Source organism: Vipera berus, assembly GCF_964194415.1.
Source record: "Vipera berus genome assembly, chromosome: 5".
Taxonomy (NCBI): domain Eukaryota; kingdom Metazoa; phylum Chordata; class Lepidosauria; order Squamata; family Viperidae; genus Vipera; species Vipera berus.
In genome coordinates, this window is record NC_138207.1 from 46,151,768 (window position 1) to 46,166,638 (window position 14,871).

Consider the following 14,871-nt stretch of genomic DNA (forward strand, 5'->3'; position numbering starts at 1 on the left):
TCAGAATTGCAGTTGTTTATCAGACCTTTAACAGCTGTGTGACAAGCAGAAATTTCACAATGCCTGTTTGAAAAAAATGGAAAGTTCTCAGCTATTGAACTTAATCTGCCAAAGATAAAGTAGCATTATGGTTGACTCAACAGAACATTAGAATAGCTGTTTTTCCACTGTTTTTCTGGCTTTGTTTTGTTTTGATTTTATCTTTATTGGAGTTTTGTGACCACATTTATTTAATTTCAAACCATTCTTGCTTTGAATTGCGGGTGTCTGCTTTGTTCATCCAACTACATCTCATGTTGGCATTTCTGCTGTGATTGGCTCTTTCTTTTCCAGCACTTCCCGTGTATCTGCCTGCCATAACTGCACCAGATCTGCAGGTGTTTTGCCAGCCTGTATTGGAGAAATAGAGATAAGGTTATTTGACAAACTCTAAACTGACATGATAATGTTCCATTTCTTCAAAATATGGCTATGCATTTGCTGATTTATTGAATACCACTGGACAGCATCTAAAAAAGAAACCACATTTCTTTTGCTGTTATTTTTGTTGCTACTGATTTATCTGCAAACGTAAGTTACATAACCCACAGTACAGGCCACAATGGGTCAAAACTTACCAGATTTTTGGCCAACATATCTGCCCCATGCAAAATCAACATCTTAATTATTTTGTAGCGATTGAGGCGTACAGCATCATGCAGGGCACTGTCTCCCTCCTGCAGTAGAGAAATAACAATACCACGCTGTCTAAATTCACATATAATGCTAATATTTTTAACCAGTTTGTTGAATAATTCTAATGACTTCATAGATAATGCTAGTCAACTATAGGAAAATTCATAAATTATGTTATCGAAAGCAAACAAACTACACAATGACAGTGTTATGTGAGAATTAAATCTATATGTAAGATTGGTAGTCAACAAGAATTTGCTTATAGTACCAAAACAGGAGAAATAGCAGCCAAATAAACAGATTAAAAAACATGCATTAAAATTAGCCTGGATCCACTGAATATGGCTTCCCGAGTCAGCTATAGCAAGAAATGGGCAAATACTACAAAGTTAAAAATCAGGTCAGCTGAATAATGTCTGTCTGTCATAGATAAGATTGCAGGTTTGCCATTATTATAGGTAGAAAATATAAGCACTAGGAATCTGAAAGTAGAAATAGAGTATTTCATTTTGTACTTAGTAGGTTGAAATATCTAAGATGATATGACACTGTTACAATAGAGAATTGCTTGGCTATCTTGAAAAGAAAAAAGAAGCATATTAAGATTGAGAAATTTGAAATTAAACTTCAAAAGGAAGATGTTTAAATCATAAAACCATAGCACATCTTTCTCAAGCTTAGTTTTCATTTTGTTTCATTTGTGACTTTGAGTGCAAATATATTTGCATGAACTTCATATTACATTTATGTCTCACCTGTACTACAAGAAAATCTGGGTAATATGCTTCTTACAAAATCCTCTGTGCGTGTGTAGTTGTGGTCATTTACATTAAAAAGTGGATTAAGGTGCAAGTTATATGTTAAATAGACAAGCAGTCAGCAAAAGTTATTTCTTACACGGTCACGAGAATTGACATCCACGCCATTGTTTATCAGATGTTCCACAACATCTGCTACACCAGTGCGAGTGGCCACATGTAAAGGCGTACTGAGAAGCTGAGTTCAGACAATGAAGAAAAATAAAGAACAAAAAGCAAATTTAGAAAAGGATAAATATGATTCCTTGTTAGCTTTTTTTTCTTGAATTAAAGGTAGTTAATTAAAATGAGTATTTGGTGTCATAGTGAAATGTTAAGACTAAAAACGGAGACTCAGGTCTGACTTTTTTTTCAGCTATGGAAATCAGCTGGGCCAGTCATTCTCTCAACCCAACCTACTGCAATGAGGGTGGGAGAAGGCAGGCCTTATATTTAAGATGCTGGCTTAGAAACCAGGAGATTGTAAGTACTGGGCCTCTCTTAGATATGAAAACTAGGTGAGTGACTTTGGGTCAGTTGCTCTCTCTTAGCCCAACCCAACTCAAAGGGTTACTGGGGGTGGGGGGGAAGAGAAGTAAGGAGGAGTATTATGTTCACCACTGAGTTATTTCTATATTTTAAAAAGGCAGTATAGAAATCTAATAGTAATGAAGTGCTCTGGGACTTTAGAATTCAAACAGACAAGCACCTGCCATATAACACCTAGACTTAACAATTGTCAATAAGAAAGACAAAAAAATGTGCATAGTGGATATGGCAGAGCTTGCAGACAGCAGAATTAGAAGAGAAAGATCTGGAGAAAATCACAAAATACAAGGACCTGCTAATAAAAGTAGAACTGTTGCAAAAGAAAGCAAAGCTAGTATCAATAATAATAGGCACCTTGGACATCTGTACACCACTTGAATTTCATTGGCATTAACAAAATCCCCATCAGTCAAAAAGCACTTGGAACAGCTTACATCCTCCAAAGGTTCTTTTGATACCATCAGATAACAAAATCTGTTTATCCCAGGTCCTTGGGAAGGACTCAATTTGTTGTTGTTAGTTGCGAAGTCGTGTCTGATCCATCGCGACCCCATGGACAATGTTCCTCCAGGCCTTCCTGTCCTCTACCATCTTCTGGAGTCCATCTAAGCTCACGCCTACTGCTTCAGTGACTCCATCCAGCCACCTCATTCTCTGTCGTCCCCTTCTTCTCTTGCCCTCAATCTTTCCCAGCATTAGGCTCTTCTCCAGTGAGTCCTTCCTTCTCATTAGGTGGCCAAAGTATTTGAGTTTCAGCTTCAGGATCTGGCCTTCTAAAGAGCAGTCAGGGTTGATCTCCTCTAGGACTGACCGGTTTGATCGCCTTGCAGTCCAAGGAACTCGCAGGATTATTATTATTATTATTTATTGCATTTATATACCGCCCTTTCCCTGAGGACTCAGGGCGGTTTACAGGGAGTTAAAAAACAACTATACAAAAGTTAAAACCCAATTTAAAAAATATTAAATCAACCCTGTACTATTAAAAAAACCCCAATTAAAATGAATATCTCCTCAGCCTGGGCCCGAGAGCTCAAAGAGCCAGGTCTTCAGGCCCCGGCGGAATGATCGGAGGTCGGGAGCAGTCCTCAGCTCCACCGGCAGCTGGTTCCAGAGGGCAGGCGCCCCCACTGAGAAGGCCCTATCCCTGGGTGTCACCCGCTGGCAATCTCTTACCGGCGGGACCCTGAGCAGACCCTCCCTGTGGGAGCGCACTGGGCGAAGGGCGTTTGATGCCGGCAGCAGGTGTTCCCTCAAATACCCCGGACCCAGGCCATGTAGGGCTTTATAGGTGATAACCAGCACCTTGAATTTCACCCGGAGGGCAACCGGAAGCCAATGCAGCTCGTGGAGTAGAGGTGTTACATGGGAGTATCGGGAGACCCCCATTACAACTCGCGCGGCCGCATTCTGCACCAGTTGAAGCCTCCGAGTGGTCTTCAAGGGCAGCCCCATGTAGAGAGCGTTACAGTAGTCCAAACGGGAGGTCACAAGCGCATGAGTAACTGTGCGTAGGGCGTCTCGGTCCAGATAGGGACGCAACTGGCGCACCAGGCGAACCTGTGCAAAAGCCCCCCTGGTCACGGCTCCTATGTGATCTTCAAAATTGAGCCGTGAGTCCAGGAGGACGCCCAAGTTGCGAGCCCTATCAACGGGGGGTAACACCTCACCCCCCATCGTTAGAGGTGGAATAACTTGGTTAACCCGAGATGCCGATATGCACAGCCACTCAGTCTTGGCGGGATTGAGACGAAGCCTGTTTCTCCCCATCCAGACCTGAACCGCCTCCAGGCACCGGGACATCACGGAGAGGGCATCGCTGAGTCTTCTCCAGCACCATAGTTCAAAGGCTTCAATTCTTTGGCGCTCAGCCTTTCTTATGGTCCAGCTTTCACTGCCATACATTGCAACTGGGAAGACCATAGCCTTGACTATACGCACTTTTGTTGACAGGGTGATGTCTCTGCTTTTTAGTGTGCTGTCTAGATTTGCCATGGCTTTCCTCCCAAGGAGCAAGCGTCTTTTAATTTCTTGGCTACAGTCCCCATCTGCAGTGATCTTCGAGCCCAGGAAAATAAAATCTGTCACTACCTCCATTTCTTCCCCATCTATTTGCCAGGAATTGAGAGGGCCAGATGCCATGATCTTGGTTTTCTTAATGTTTAGTTTCAACCCAAGTTTTGCACTCTCCTTCTTCACCCGCAACACGAGGCTCTTTAGTTCTTCTTCACTTTCTGCCATTAGAGTGGTATCATCTCAATAGGTAGATAAAAATGCCAAATCTAACATCTGGCTGACTGTATAGCCAACAATAATACTAGAGGTTTAAATTTAAGTACATCCCAAATAAAATACTAATAGTAGATTCAGTAAACCTTATTTTCCAGTTCTTCTAGAAAGCCTAGTTATATTCCTGAATCTTGAAAGTGGGGAGATAAAGGTTTGTATCTTCACTTGTGACTAATGTACTTGGATTCACACTCCAAAAAGCGGGCATTCTAGACAGAATTAATTTAATTTCATTAATCGCAATCATGTATTTGATAAGTTTCTTCCTTTGTTGCATGAAATATTATAGTTGGGTTTTGGAGACAATCTACTGAATCACCTAAAGCTTTGAGAGAACTACAAGTTGTGTATTCTGCCTTAACATTAGAATCTTCCTATTTCCTTAAATCTTTTTTTCAAATTTCCCATGTGACACTGACCTCTTTCTTTGAACCAGTTTTCCACCTCTCAACTCACCTTGTCCTTCAACTTTAGATTAGCCCCTTTTTCCTGCAAGAGCTTCACAACAGCTAGGTGTCCACCACGACAGGCCCAGTGCAAAGCTGTGCAATCCAACTGTCAACAAAAAACATGAGTTGTCAGGAGACAACTGTTCCAGTCTCCTTCCAAGGTTGTCTCCAATATTCTTTGGGATCCTCTTTTTGATTCCATATAGTTATAACTCTCAACCCAAGACAAACAAATAGATATACTCCATATATATTTCCACTGTGCTTTAGAGGAATTTGGTGACAATAATGCATAAATAGCCCATGCAGAGAAAGGGTGGCCATCTCAGCAGAGACAGAGAAGCAGGGCTTTTTTTCTCATAGAACGCTCAAAATGGAGTTCCGGCACCTTTTTTGGATAGAACCTTGTAGGGTAGGCAAGGCAGGTTGTATGACAGGTGTGAGTTCCGGCGCCTTTTTCTTTTACAAAAAAAGCACTGCAGAGAAGTATCTTACGCGATCTCTGAAGTCAATAGTGGCACCTCGGTCCAAAAGCTTTTCTACAATTTCTGTGTACCCTTCCAGGGAGGCACGATGCAAAGCTGTCCTGTGGAACTAAGTGAGGGAAAGCATTAGTCTTCTGTAAATGGCTGGATAAAAAGAGAAAAGGCCATGTCCAAAATATGATTTTCTAACATTCATGGGTTCCTTGCTTTTTAAAAATCTTTGCCAACACCACATTTCCCGTAGCTGCTCTTAACAAATCAATATGCATGACTCCTCCATATGCTGTTTTAAACCAAATTTCTCCCCCCCCTGCTTTATTTTTATAGGAATGTATTGAAAAGAGCAGTTGTGCTATTGGAATGATGTTTCTATTAATAAAGGAGAATATTTGTAGCTCAAGATTGAAATGAGGAAACCTTGGTGCTCTGAGCTTGCTTGTTTTCTTGCAGACATTTAATTACTGAAATTAGGTAAAACCATCAGTGCTCTATTTCTATTTTACGTTTCTATTTTCCAAACATTTTTACTCTTGAGGTGGACATGAGCAAGCATACAGGTAGCCCTCAACTTATAACAGTTCATTTAGTGACCATTTGAATTTACAATGGCTGAAAAAAGTGACCTATGATCATTTTTCACACTTATGGCCATTGCAGCATCCCCATGCCCAGATAATCAAAATTTAGACAGTTGGCAACTGATTCATTCTTATGACAGTGTTCCACAGTCGTATGATCACTTTTTGCAACTTTATGACAAGCAAAGTCAATGGGGAAGCTAGATTCTCTTAACAACTATTGTACTAACTTAACTGCTGTGATTCACTTAACAATTGTGGCAACAAAATGGGGCAACATTCACTTAACTGTCTTGCTTAGCAACAGAAAGTTTGGGTTCAATTGTGGTCGTAAATTGAGGACTACCTGTACTTGAAATCAAAGATTTTAAATCCAGAAGCAGTCTACAAGCTACTCATCTGCGCCTCTTTTTTGTAGATACGTTTTGGATATGTTTCTTTCAAAAGAAAGAAAATAACAAATTTGGGGCAACTTATTCCAATTTTAACATTACTTTTATTAATGATCAAGAGCCTTTTCTCCTATTGGAGTTTGTTTCAATTTAAAAACAGATTATGTCCAAAAAATTCCCCTCAATGAAGGGTTTACACGTTGGATTTTACTTGCAGTAACAGAAGCATCAAAGCACACCCTAAGTCAGGCATTGAACTTAACATTATCCTACTCAATCAACAAACATTTGAATACATATCTTTATGGAAAGTGAAAAATAGTCCCAAGAAAAATACACCTGCATGGTCTTACTTCATCACAGGTGTCTGGGGAGCCTCCATCTACCAGGAACTTCTCCACAACTTGTACCCGGCCCTGCACAGCGGCTTTCAAAAAATCCTCCATTGCCACAGGCCCAGTCTGTAAGCATTTTTTTTAAAAAAAGATGACAATATTTTAACTTTTATATAAAAAGTTATATGAAAAGTATTTTATAGGAAAAAGTAAATATGAACCCCACCAAGATATTGTGCACTGGATTAAAAAAAACCTCACTCTCCTAGATTCTAGCCTGATGCTTTAACCAGTACCCCAAACTGGCTCTTGGAAAATACTAATGGGCTTTTATTTTGAAATCCTCAATAATAGTCGTGTCGGGTCTGGAATTCTGGGAGTTAAAGTTCATATCTATGTAGCGCCTCAAACACCGAGATGGATGGCAAATAAATTTGATAATTCTCCTTCTCTCTCCCCACAGCCAGTTTGTAGAACATTGTTCTCTGCCATCTTACTATGCTTCCCAACATCTGCTTGGAATAAATATTGATCTTTCTCCCTTTCTCCTTTTCCCCCCAGTTATTTTTTTTTCTCTTTTCCTACAATTTCCTCTGGTTCAGGCTCTGGTTTCTTCTCCTCCTTTTTTGGTTTTTTGTGTAGTTTGAAGAAGTATTCGGTGCCACCAACTTCAAGGATCTCCTTTCTTAGGTCTACAGAACTCTTCCGCACCTTTTCTTGTCCCTATAGGAAGAGAAACATACACAAAAACCCTTATGATTTTCAAAAATTGTCTAGGACCTATTAGTTGTCTAATAGGACCCAGATTGTTGGGGGCAATTAAGCTGACTTTGTAATAATGCCGCTTGGGGGTGTGTGAAAGCCCTAATAAGCAGGCATATACATAGAATGAAGGCTACTGCTAAGCTTGTAAGCCGCCCTGAGTCTTCGGAGAAGGGCGGGATATAAATGGAATTAAAATAAAAATAAATAAATAAATAATAATTTTCTAAGTAATATCACGGAATAATCTTTGGCCTGTTACATCAGCCTTTCCTTCCCAGTCAGGCAGGAAAGGTATGTTGCAGATCCTGTCAACCAAAGAATTCCAACTAGTGGGGTCCAGGAAGAGACCCTTCTTGTCATTACCACCCCTTCCCCCCACCGTGGAACGCTCCCCCAGAGATGAGGTGGGCTGCCACTCTCCTGACCTTCAGGAAAGACATAAAAGCATGGCTCTGCCCCCTTGCTTGGGACGCACCGAGAAGTATGAAAGCATGGGGCTGATTAGTGCCCTGGAGCCCTCCCCTTGCTTTTTAATTAATTTTAACAATTTTTGCCTCTTTAAAAATTTATATACTGTTTTTATGCTTTTAATGTTTTATTGTAGACTGCCCAGAGTCCCTTAGTGAGGGAAATGGGTGGTTCTTAAATATAACAAATAAAAATAAATAAATACATAAATAGAGCAACCTTTAATTCTTTATTCCTCTAATTTCTTAGCATCTGCATAGCAAATTGATAGTTTCTATGATATTTGTTTTAAAAATAACAATAGATGTTTTAGTTTTAAAGATTTAACAAGTTATACTAGATAGGGTTTCAGAAGCTGAAAATGCTGCCGATCCAACCTTGTTAACAAGTGTGGTAACTATAAATATTGCGATTGAATTATACCTAGTACAGGATACTTGTCTCTTAACACAGAGTATGTTAAAAATTCATATTCATTCATCTATCAGTTGATCCAAAGTCAATTATCACTACTTCCATTCAATTTTTCCATATCATCATCCTTTTCTTAATTTTTAAAGTTGGGTTTCCCAATATAGCATGGGAAAAAGGAACAAATCTTTTTTGATTAAACATTCCAATCCACTTTTAACTAACTTAATTGTTTCTAGGTTTACTAGAGTTTTAGTATATTTAACGTATAAGTTGTCCAAGTAAGAAAATTAACACCATCTATTGGCTTTCAGTACTTAATATCTGACAATAGGCAAGCACGATGATATAATTCCAAATTCAGAAAACCAATTCCTCTCTTATTAATTGGTAATTGCATTTTCTGTGAAGATATTCTTGAAATCAAACAACTCCATAGTAATTTTCTAAAGGAAAAAATATTTTCTGAAAATATTTTCCAGAAATATGAACTGGAATTCTTCTTAGAATATAAATTAATTTGGGAATAATATTCATTTTGAGAGCATTCACCTTTCCCCAAAGTGTAAGGATTTATGATTACCATCTATCTCAAGAAACCTCTCTATATATTGTATTTATATGTTATCATATCCTTTGGTATAGACATACCTGGATTTTTAATGGATTCAGCACAAATATAGAATTAGTATTCCTTAACTAAATGGGTAACCAAATGGAGTATTTGCTGTTTTACTAAAGACATCCGTACGTGCATCAACTCTGGGATAGTAGCATGCAGTTTAGAAATAAACAAAATACTTTCATTTGCAAATAAAACCAATTTGTGTTCAGCTGAGTTTTGTACTACTCCTTGGATCTCCTTAAGTTGTCTAATAGCAAAATCCAAGGGTTCCACGCAGATATTAAAAAAACAAGGATGAAAATGGACATCCTTGTCTAGTTCCTCTAAGTAATGAAAAAGTAGGCGAAAACAATTGTGGACAATTCATATATTCTACTTTATGAATTCTATTTAGTACAGCAAACATGTACTATTGATATATTTTGTCAGGCATTTTCAACATCAAATGATAAAATTACAAATTGATTCTTTATTTTTATTCAAGCATTATCAGATCTATGACCTAATGCTGTCTACTGCTTGCCTAGTTTTTATAAACTGCATGATCATTCTTAACAAATGATATCACTGGCTGTAATCTGTTTGCTGACACTTCCATTAGAATCTTTGTATCAACACTGATCAATATAGATTGGACAATAATTAGCATGCTGAATGTGACCTTTACGTGCTTTTTTGCCATCATAAAAATCATTGATAAAAACTTGTAATCAATCAAGATGATTGTATGAAGTGATCACAATTTGAATCTACATTTCTTTCCCCATTTCACATTCAGATCTACTCTGACAATTACATCACAGTGGTTTGCTGATTTCCAATGCCTCCTGGAGAAAGCTAGTGACTAATAAACAGAGGATGTTTTAGCCAATGAAATATGTTCTGGGTGTGAGTTTTGTTGGTAGAATAGTGAAATAGGATCTAAGAATCCCACTCACCTTAAGACTTGCAATGTCCTTGTTAAGAGGTTCATGTTTTTTCTCTTTCTCCAGATGTGGGATATTCAACCGGACCACTTCGCGTGGCATTACAGAGGAGTGTTTTTTCTGAGTTAAAAAAAAAATGGAGAAAGTGTTCAAGCCTGAGGCATGTCCTCCCGGCTTTTTCTTTTCTTTTCTAATTTATGGTGCATTCTACTTTTGAGAGCTTTATTAGATTTATCCAAATTCATTTTCTTCTAAATTTATTAATGTTTTCAAAGCCCAAAAGTAATATCAATTAAGAAAAATATAAAAAGTAAACAATAATCTCTTGCTGCTCCCAGCATACCCCAATAGTTACCTCGAAACCTAATTTTTACCACCAAGATATCCAGATGGAGTAAGAGAATGAGGCTTTCTCTCTTAATACCTAGAGTTTTCTTGGGAGACCTTGGTATACTACAGTCTGATAAAGCAGCAATATATTTCATGCTTGCCATAAAAGTGGTTCCCTCTTCAGATTCTTTTAATCATAACATTAAAACTCGAGGCCAAAACATGGTTTCCCCTCAAAACATGCTTCCTGAACCAATTCACAAAATTCTCTGATAAAGCTTTGGCTGGCAAGAATATTTTGCCTGACTTGTGCCAACAACTTCCATCCATAGGATTCAGTAACCTTCCAGGTCCTATCTTCTACATCTACATTTACTGCCTGGGTCCCAAATAACCAGCCTTATTTGGCTTTAGATACTCACTTGCTGCTGTTCTTCTTCCAGTTTCAGCTTCTCTTCAATCAGCTCCGTTGCCCATTTTATCTTGTGGTCCATATCCATCTTTGTTTGTCCTGGAAATGTGAATCTTCTCGCCTATTCCTCAGGTTCTGACTCAACTACCCTATCTTATATACTGTACAGTAAGTATTCTCTGACATCTCCTCTCGCAGTCACTGATGTTAAGATGTATGTCCTGCCCCTAGGTGCCTTTGTCATGAGCTCAGTCTGTCAAACTCTCTTCCTTTTCACAAATCGTATTTCTAGTGATCCTTTATTAGTCACACGTCTCTGGCTAATCAGGAAGTGAACATATAATTCCCTGAACTGCAAAGGGGGGTGGGATTTTGGCAGAATTCCTTTAGTCCCATATTGTGGGTAGTGTTTATAGCTCCATGCCTGGATATTCTCCATAACTACTTACGAATCATTACAATTCTTGGTAGAATAATCTAATATATAAACATAGAAGTGATCCCCAACTTGGCGTCCTCCAGATGTGTTGAGTTACATAGCCTGAGTACACTAGTTGAGAACAGTAGATTTATAATCCAACACATATGAAGAATACCAAATTAGGAAGCTCCCTATTTATTTTAAAATGCTACCTGCTAAGGGAAAGTGCTACATATTACATACCAGCCCAAAGGGTCTGCCAGAAAGGTTTGCCAACCTGCCAGGCATCTAACTTAGTCACAAAGCCTGGAATAGTGAGCATGGAATACTATGAATAATAATGGGTGAACTGGGGGCAGATGAGATGACATTAGGAAGAGTTGAGCTGAGAACTATTTATAGCGGACACAGTCTCTGTGCCCCTCCCCCCCTTTAAAGTATGACAGCAATATTGCTCAAATAATGGGATGTTCCTGCATGCACAAAATGGGAATCCTTTTTGCTAATAATCACTCAGAATTTATTTGGGCAACTTTCTTTTCAACAATAGAAGTTTTCTTACCTAGGGATACAGAATGAACTACTAAGGGAGGGAATAGGTTGATTGACCAAATATATTTTGGCCCATTTTATAATGAGGCTTGAATCTGCTTAACATCCTTTTTCCTACTATCCCAGTTTCCTGAGGTGAATGATTTTAACCACAATCAGTCTATATTTCCTAATACCTATCTGCACGATAAAAACAAGATCGTATACTGCATATGTATTTTTATAAGCAGATTAAACATCTGGTAATTTAGTTCCAGAGAGTTAACTTATTATCACTGAAGTTCTTTATAACTTGTAATCTTGCATTCTAGGTATTTAAAAAAAATGTTAAAGTTGTGAAAATGTAATTTTCAAAGCTATATGAACTGGAGGCAAAGTAACTCTGCTACTAAATATATAGATAACAGTTCATGGCCACAAGTTTTGCAAAAGTGTAATTTGTCTGTAGAAGTTGGCACATCCAAATATTAACAACTGATGTGAGGTTCTAGGGTCCAGCAGATATAGGTCTTTATAAAATTGCCATATTAAGAATGCTAGGTAGCATCATATAAATTGGTACATGTTAATTTGACCTATAATTTGACCTATAAAAAATGAACAGTTGATCTGTAATTCAGGGTTCACTCTGTCAACGCTGCAAATGAATTTGGCTGAAGCCATTTTCCCTTTGTTTTCAGTTGCCATGGAATTGGGAGGGGGGATGAATATTTTTTAGCTTAGTCAAAACAATAAATTGTTCTGTGGGAACCAAGGTCATTGCTGATTGCATTATGGCCGGCTGAAGCTTCCATTAGAAAGCCCACTCAAGTACAGTAGTTAATTGTGGAATGTGATTTATGACATATTTACTGGGGTGGGAAGTTTAACTTTGTAACATTGTAACCTTTGGGAGGAAACTTCAATCTTGGTTTCACTTTTGATCATGCTGATACTATTTAGCCAAATAAATATGTCCTTTAAGGAAACTTTTTGCTTTGGAGTTCTCTTTTACTGGTCTCATCTATCGGAACCATGACATTAAACCAAAACTCCATTTTATTTTAAAATGCAGGATCCTGAGCCCCAGTCACCTACCTAAACCTTTGGGACAACGACAAAGAAACAGGGAAGATTTCAAGATGGAAAAGAAGGAATCAGGAATTGGCCGTGAGCCTCAGCACGGTGGCATCGGATGGAAAGCAGGCTACAGCCCAGGCAGAGAGTGCAGCCTCTGCAGCTGGAGCCAGACCGAAAGCCCAGGAGGTTCCGCATGATGCAGCCATTAGTCTTTGGAGGGACTTGGCAATTGGATGCTGCCCTGCCACAGAAAAGCACCATGAAGGCTGCTGAAGCTGAATTCTCATTCCTGCAGATTTCGCTCGCCGATGCTAAAAAAGGCGAAGCGGCCAGCCGCTTGGGATGAATCGGGGGAATGGAGATACCTGACAGTCGTCCACAGTCACTCCATCGAATGCTTGAGGGAGAAGTTTGATCAACTTGAGATGGGAGAAGTGGAGCCATCACTTGACAGGTGATCTCCAGCAGGTGAGAGGACAGGCATCCCCGTGACTGTCCACGGCCACTGCGAAGCCCCAGTCCATACCAGTGACTCGTGCCACCTCCCCACTGCCTAGATCAGCTCTAACCTCAAGCCCAGTGTGCTGGCAGAGCCCCATTATTGGCATCATGCCAGCCCTGACAGGCACCGGCGCTATGATAGCCCTGATTGCTACCAACCCATGCCAGCCCTGATCATTGCTGACACCATGCCAGCCCAGACCGCTACCAAAGTCAGGTCAGCCTTGATCGCTACCAGCATTATGCCAGCCCCGATCGTTACTAGCATCCTGCCAGTCCTGACCATCACCGACGTCATGCCATCCCTGGCCGCTATCAATGTCATGCCAGCCCTGACCGTTATCAATATCCAGCCAGTCCAGGACCCAAGCCAAGGGCTTTCCAGGGAGGGGGTTATCAGCAACCCCAGTGCCATGTGCCTGGCACACTACAGGCTGTCTTAGAGCAACAACCTGTGGACCCACCCCCTCTTAAGCCCACCTTCAATGGGGATCCTGAGAAGCTGTCCTTTTTGCTGAACCAAGTGTGGGCTCACATGAATCGTTATGGCCAGGCTTACCATGACGGAGCTGAAATGGTTGATGTTGAGGCCGAAGCAATGGAGTGGGTCTTGCATGACGAGAAGCACCAGAGCTGTGGGATTTCAATCTATTCACGCGCAGGCTGAGAGCCAGATTCAAAGATGAATCCCAAGCCCTGCAAGCTGAAAAGGACATCCAACGAATTGAAACAGAGGCTGATCAGTGAAAGAATACGTAAGGAAGTTCTGAAGAGAGGCTGGACAGATCAGGCAGTGGCCTGAGCGATCACTGATCCACCACTTCAAGGCCAGGTTGGACCATGATTTGTTCCAGCCATTCACCTACCAAGGGATTCCTAACCAACTACACGCCTTGCCATAAACCTAGACATCAAGCTGAACCGCTACCAAAAACCTGCAGCACCAGGATCCAGACCAAAGCAGGACCAAGTGACATGTCAGGTTCCTCAATGGCTCTCACCTGACATGACCACCGGAGCCCCTAGAGCACCTGCGGGACCTCCAATCAAGTGCTTCAGATGCGGTCAACCAGGGCAGCGGGTGTTGTGATTCCGTGTCAGTCTGTGATCCCGGCAGCTGAGTCTGGGGAATCAGAGGAGGAGGAGGGGCCTGGGGAGCCATCAGAGTCGGAGGAAGGCTCTGATGAGTTACCAGACTTACAAAGTGAGGAAGAACCTGGCCCCTCCACTTACGGTCAAGCTCAAAGCCAGCTGGGCTGGGAGGCAGAATCAGACTCAGAGGAAGCACAACTGGAAGACCTCAAAGACGCTCAGAAACGTAGACAGGTCACATGAGTGAATCAGAGAGAGGCAATAGGGCAACTAGGGGAGAAGGAGAAAACAGTGAGAAGCCACGCCTTGGGGGCTGCATAACAAAAAGAGAATGTGTGGGCAGGGCTGGTTGCTGGAGGCAACCGTTTGCAAAGAACTTCTGTGTTAAGAGATGATGGTCTGTTTATTTTACCAGTGAGTTATTTCCTGTTGGCTCCTGCTCTGCTTTGTTTGTGGACAAGGTCTGTAACTTCAATAAAAGGGGTTTATTTATCCAGTCTACTGCTAAATTAGGTGTTGCCTTGTGAAGTAACAAGGATGTACATAGGCTGGGACTGAACACCGGGCAGCTGACTGTCCAGTCCCATTTCCTCTGCCTAAAAGCGCACCTACTGCTTCTGCAAAACCAAAGAGAGGATCCCGACCAATGCATGAAAAATCGAATTGGGCCAGCCAAGAGCAAGCCACACAAATCACCTCTCCTCCCCACTCACTTGAACGAACCCGTAGGTCTAGAGCTAGGGGAGATTTGGGAATTTAT

At 40.6% G+C, this 14,871-nt stretch overlaps 1 protein-coding gene across 3 annotated transcripts; it reads right to left on the reverse strand.

Annotated features, from left to right (window-relative positions):
* Positions 1-173: 173 nt before the first annotated feature.
* Positions 174-10,660, reverse strand: ANKRD2 (ankyrin repeat domain 2). Of its 3 annotated transcripts, none has more exons than XM_081328259.1 (9): positions 10,497-10,660; positions 9,757-9,864; positions 7,135-7,272; positions 6,568-6,675; positions 5,255-5,353; positions 4,767-4,865; positions 1,573-1,671; positions 618-716; positions 174-390 (listed from the first exon to the last, which is right to left on the reverse strand). In XM_081328259.1, the coding sequence occupies exons 1-9, from the start codon at positions 10,572-10,574 to the stop codon at positions 292-294; spliced, it is 927 nt and encodes a 308-aa protein (XP_081184385.1). In that variant the 5' UTR covers positions 10,575-10,660; the 3' UTR covers positions 174-291. The 3 variants fall into 3 exon arrangements, with proteins under 3 accessions (XP_081184385.1, XP_081184384.1, XP_081184386.1); XM_081328258.1 differs by having other exon boundaries at positions 5,255-5,345; positions 6,554-6,675; XM_081328260.1 differs by lacking the exon at positions 1,573-1,671.
* Positions 10,661-14,871: the final 4,211 nt, after the last annotated feature.

What these genes read in the sequence shown, in the direction of transcription:
- ANKRD2 (XM_081328258.1), bottom strand. Translation starts at nt 10,574, where the DNA reads ATGGATATGGACCACAAGATAAAATGGGCAACGGAGCTGATTGAAGAG. An exon ending in AGCCTGAACCAGAGGAAATT is followed by an intron (nt 6,676 to 7,134) that starts GTAGGAAAAGAG and finishes AAATGCTTACAG; the next exon opens with ACTGGGCCTGTGGCAATGGA. An exon ending in ATCTAAAGTTGAAGGACAAG is followed by an intron (nt 1,672 to 4,766) that starts GTGAGTTGAGAG and finishes GTCTGAACTCAG; the next exon opens with CTTCTCAGTACGCCTTTACA.